The 4,237-nt window shown below is 29.8% G+C and overlaps 1 protein-coding gene across 1 annotated transcript; it reads left to right on the plus strand.

Annotated features, from left to right (window-relative positions):
• The first annotated feature begins 1,634 nt into the window (after window positions 1-1,634).
• Window positions 1,635-2,978, plus strand: LOC107481276 (two-component response regulator ARR5). The gene is made up of 5 exons (XM_016101528.3): window positions 1,635-1,855; window positions 1,942-2,027; window positions 2,145-2,225; window positions 2,326-2,396; window positions 2,492-2,978. The coding sequence occupies exons 1-5, from the start codon at window positions 1,723-1,725 to the stop codon at window positions 2,748-2,750; spliced, it is 630 nt and encodes a 209-aa protein (XP_015957014.1). The 5' UTR covers window positions 1,635-1,722; the 3' UTR covers window positions 2,751-2,978.
• Window positions 2,979-4,237: the final 1,259 nt, after the last annotated feature.

Genomic DNA, 4,237 nt, shown 5'->3' on the forward strand with positions numbered 1-4,237 from the left:
ATATAGATTAAAGTGGTATAGAGAGAAAAAATAAAATTTTTTTATAATTATTTTTTATTATTTTATTATTATTCAAAATGTGAGTTCTACCTTTTTCGATTTCTCTTTCATCCCATAAAAAAAAAAATCTATAAACCTACATCTTTATTGTATAATTCACCTATATATATATAAAGAAGAACAAAATTGCATGTAAAGGCAACACGTGCATGATATCCCCACCAAGAAGATTAGAGTAGATACTCTGCTCTCTTCTGATCCTATGCTTCAAACTCAAATCTTTCTTGTTTCCTCCCTCTTTGGCTTCTCTTCTTTTTTCACCAAACAAACAAATATGAAATATTCCCAAAAAAATCGGTTTTTTTGGACCGTCTCTCGGCCACTTTAATTTGATGGTGCAGTTTTATTTTTCTGTCACTTTGATATAAAGTCAACTCTAATTACTAATTATTAGACTGTTTTTCGATCGATCTTTTTAATTTGACAGCACAGTTCGATTCTTTTCTCACTTTAATGTCAGGTCAATTTCAACTACAAATCACTGCAAACCACACCATCATATCACAAATTTTGAGAATTAGCATAATTTTATCAATCACTCACAATATTTTATTTTGTCATAAAAAAATAAAAGAATTTAAATATTACTCTTTACGATGCGAAGATGTTACACAGCGAAATAGAATTCAGCATCTCCTTGCCATCACTAAAAATTATTAAAAGTAAATAATAAACAACACAGTAGTCAACAGGTCAACAGTAATAATATATTATATACTAATATATAATTTTTTTGGGGAAAAAAATAAAAGAGAGAGTCAGGCATATTTTTATTTTTAATATTAGATTAATAACGAAATTTTTTATTTGTAAATTATTGTGGTATTTTTTTAAAATGTAAGATGATTTAATTTAAGAAATATAAATTAAACCGTTCGATTTTTATACTCGAACTCTCTGTATTCGTTTTTAAAATTTAATTTGCGTACTCTAAATTTTTTAATTTTTTAAACATAAATCGAATGATTTAATTTATGTACTCTAAATTTTTAAAATATTTTAAACACAAATTAAAAGGTTCAAATTATGTACCTCTCATGATTTTAAAAAATACAAAAAATTATAATATTAAAGTATATCATCCATCTCAAAAAAATTATAGTTTACATAAGCTTAAGTAAGAGACCAAAAAAAAGATTTGATTTTGCAAAAAAAAATTTATATTACAAAAAAAAGAAAAAACAAAATAAAAAAATGACATTTTTTTAGATGTCTAAATAAAATTTATATTTTTATTTTATAAAAATATATTTTTTATGAGACTAAAATAATACGTTTTTTAATTCATTTATCGAAAATATTTTTTAATGATTATAATTACTTAATTGAAGTAATTATTATTTTATATATATAGCTAAAATGATTATTAAATGCTCTTTTATTTGGTTAAAAATAAAAAAAAATATTTTATACTAAAAATATCATTTATTAGACCAGAAGAATATATTTTTTTCTACAAAAAATAAAAAAATGGTGCGATACGATACGAGAAGATATGGTGATGGATAGAAAGAACATAACATGTTATTAAATACTTTACATTATACACTAAATTAAGGGGTATTTATAAGTTTTTGGGCATTCACGTTACGTTAAGGATTCCCTTTCTCCATTTTCTTTCTTTCTTTTTTTCCCTCTCTCTTCTCCTCCTCTGCTTCTGTTATGGATTGTGACGGCGTCGTTTCAGGGGTGAGAATGGGAGAGGCTTCCGAAGAGGTTCACGTGTTGGCCGTTGATGACAGCCTCGTCGATCGCAAGGTCATTGAGCGCTTGCTCAAAATCCTAGCTTGTAAAGGTTAGTTAGTTAGTTAGTTTTCTTTCTTACTTTCTTTCTTTCTTTCCCTCTCTTTATTCATGAACTGTTGAATTTGAAAATTGCAGTGACTGCTGTGGATAGTGGACTGAGAGCACTGGAGTATCTTGGACTTGATCAACACAAAATTCCCTCTCAATCTAACGGTTTTGTTGTATGCATCGTTCTCACTTCTCAACAATAACACAATTTTCTCGAGTTTCATTTTCCCGGAAAATTCCAACTCCTCATTAAGGTTAATTAATCTCTGATATACTATACATATATATAGGAGGGTTTGAAGGTGGATCTAATTATCACGGACTACTGCATGCCCGGGATGACCGGTTACGACCTCCTCAAGAAAATCAAGGTTAGAGCAAAAATTTCTACGTTTTTGTTTCCTAATTTCGGTTAAACAATGAAGAGTGACGAGTGATTAAGTGTTAATCAACTTGGTTGGATCGGAGTAGGAATCTTCCACGTTCAGAGAAATTCCAGTTGTGATTATGTCCTCTGAAAATATCTTGCCGCGCATAGACAGGTACAATTTCATTTTTAAATTTTCTTTTTCTTTTTTTTAATGTAATTATATATGAAGAGTTTACTGAGAAAAATTTGGGGGGAAATAAATTGAAGGTGTTTGGAGGAAGGTGCAGAGGATTTCATAGTAAAGCCGGTGAAGTTATCTGACGTGAAGCGTTTGAAGGATTACGGCGTTGGTGGTAGGATCAACAAGAGGAAGCTACCAGATACTACTGAACCTGATCTCTCTTCATCACCACCGTCGGATTCCTCATCGCTACTTTCATCATCACCCTCTATTTCTCCATCTCCACCGTCCATCATTGATTCCCCAATCAGACGGCTCAAAATGACCACCGCCACCCATGATTGACTTACGTGTCATCTGCGTTTTAATATCTCTCTATCTTGTGGCATCACCTTATCAGCCCCCCCTTTTTTTTTCAGATTTGATTTTTTTTTTAATTACTGTTTTGGGGGTTGAAAGTTTAAACTCGAAACAGCAATTAGTATCCCGTTATTTGTTTAACGGTTTTTGTTGCACTTACTTTACCTGTTTCTAATTTACTCTTGCTAATTTAATTTTGTTTGTTTATATGAATACGATGGTGGGTTTAACTAATTAATTAAAAGTTACTTGACAAATGATTAACCGTTTTTGTTTGGTTTCTTTAGGGAAAAAAGGTAAGTAAAGAATAAAGCAAAAGATTAGGGTCTTTCGTAAGGTTTGACTTACATGAAGGGGTAATCAAAGTGAAGTTGGAATAAAGAAAGGAATAAATAATGTGGGTTGGAAGAGGTGAAGGAGATGGAAAGAAAGTGAAGCAATGAGATTTGGATTTAATTTTGGAAAATGATGTGAAACAGATGGAATATAAGTTTGAAAGATCTTGTCTCCTATAAAGAATGATAAGGGTGTGGGAATGTGAATTGGAACAGTGTGAAGTGTCACCCAAATGAAGATGGATAGGAAGGAGTAGTGGGGTCACAGAACCTCTTTTATTTGCCTTGCTGTCTCTTATGTAATTCTCCACAAGTCCACAGTATAGAAAGAACCACAAAAAAAAAAACCCTGTCTAGTTGAAAACAAATTTGAACAAAAGATTAACAGAATAGACATCTAATTAAAAATTTAGTAAAATTATAAATATTAATAGAATAATTAAATTTAAATTAAACTATTTAAATGAGGGTAGTTCTAAAATCTAAGAAAGACGAAATGGAGTTTAGCATTAAGGAGCATTAATAGGTTAACCAAAATAGAAAATACTTGGAAGTTAAAATTTTTAGTAAAAAAAAAAAGTAAATACTTAGCTAGTGTTAGTTTAAATATAAAAAAATATTGATTATATAAAAATAAAAAATAGTGATAAAGTTAAAAAAAGAAAAAGTATTTTGCTTTTTATTTCATAATTTTGGATGAATAAAAAAATTGAATAAAACTTATTTTAAAAATAAATACATATATTTCAAAAATTATTTTTATGCCTCCCAAAGAGTTACCAAACAAACCCTTATTACTAGCCCAATTTCAAGTGTTGAAGAATAATTCCCCATTTGGCCAAAGAGACAAAAGACGAATAGGCATGGTTCTTTACTTATTACTATCTTTCTTCATATCTTTCCTATCTTCTTTTTTTTTCCTCAATTGCTCAGCTTTTCTTTGGCCTCACTTTGAGAAGCATGGACCAGAATCTATCATCTTTTATGGTTAAAACCGTAATGACATTATCACAAGAAACATACGAGGGGAAGCAAAAAAAGGACGTTACTCAAGTAAAATGTGTCACACACATGGACAGGTGTTTGTGTAACCATTGGTTCAATTATATTTTTCGGTTTCCTCTCTCCAATCTAGTA

Source organism: Arachis duranensis, chromosome 3 (assembly GCF_000817695.3).
Source record: "Arachis duranensis cultivar V14167 chromosome 3, aradu.V14167.gnm2.J7QH, whole genome shotgun sequence".
Lineage (NCBI taxonomy): Eukaryota > Viridiplantae > Streptophyta > Magnoliopsida > Fabales > Fabaceae > Arachis > Arachis duranensis.

What these genes read in the sequence shown, in the direction of transcription:
- LOC107481276 (XM_016101528.3), top strand. Translation starts at nt 1,723, where the DNA reads ATGGATTGTGACGGCGTCGTTTCAGGGGTGAGAATGGGAGAGGCTTCC. An exon ending in ACCTCCTCAAGAAAATCAAG is followed by an intron (nt 2,226 to 2,325) that starts GTTAGAGCAAAA and finishes GGATCGGAGTAG; the next exon opens with GAATCTTCCACGTTCAGAGA. An exon ending in ATCTTGCCGCGCATAGACAG is followed by an intron (nt 2,397 to 2,491) that starts GTACAATTTCAT and finishes AATAAATTGAAG; the next exon opens with GTGTTTGGAGGAAGGTGCAG.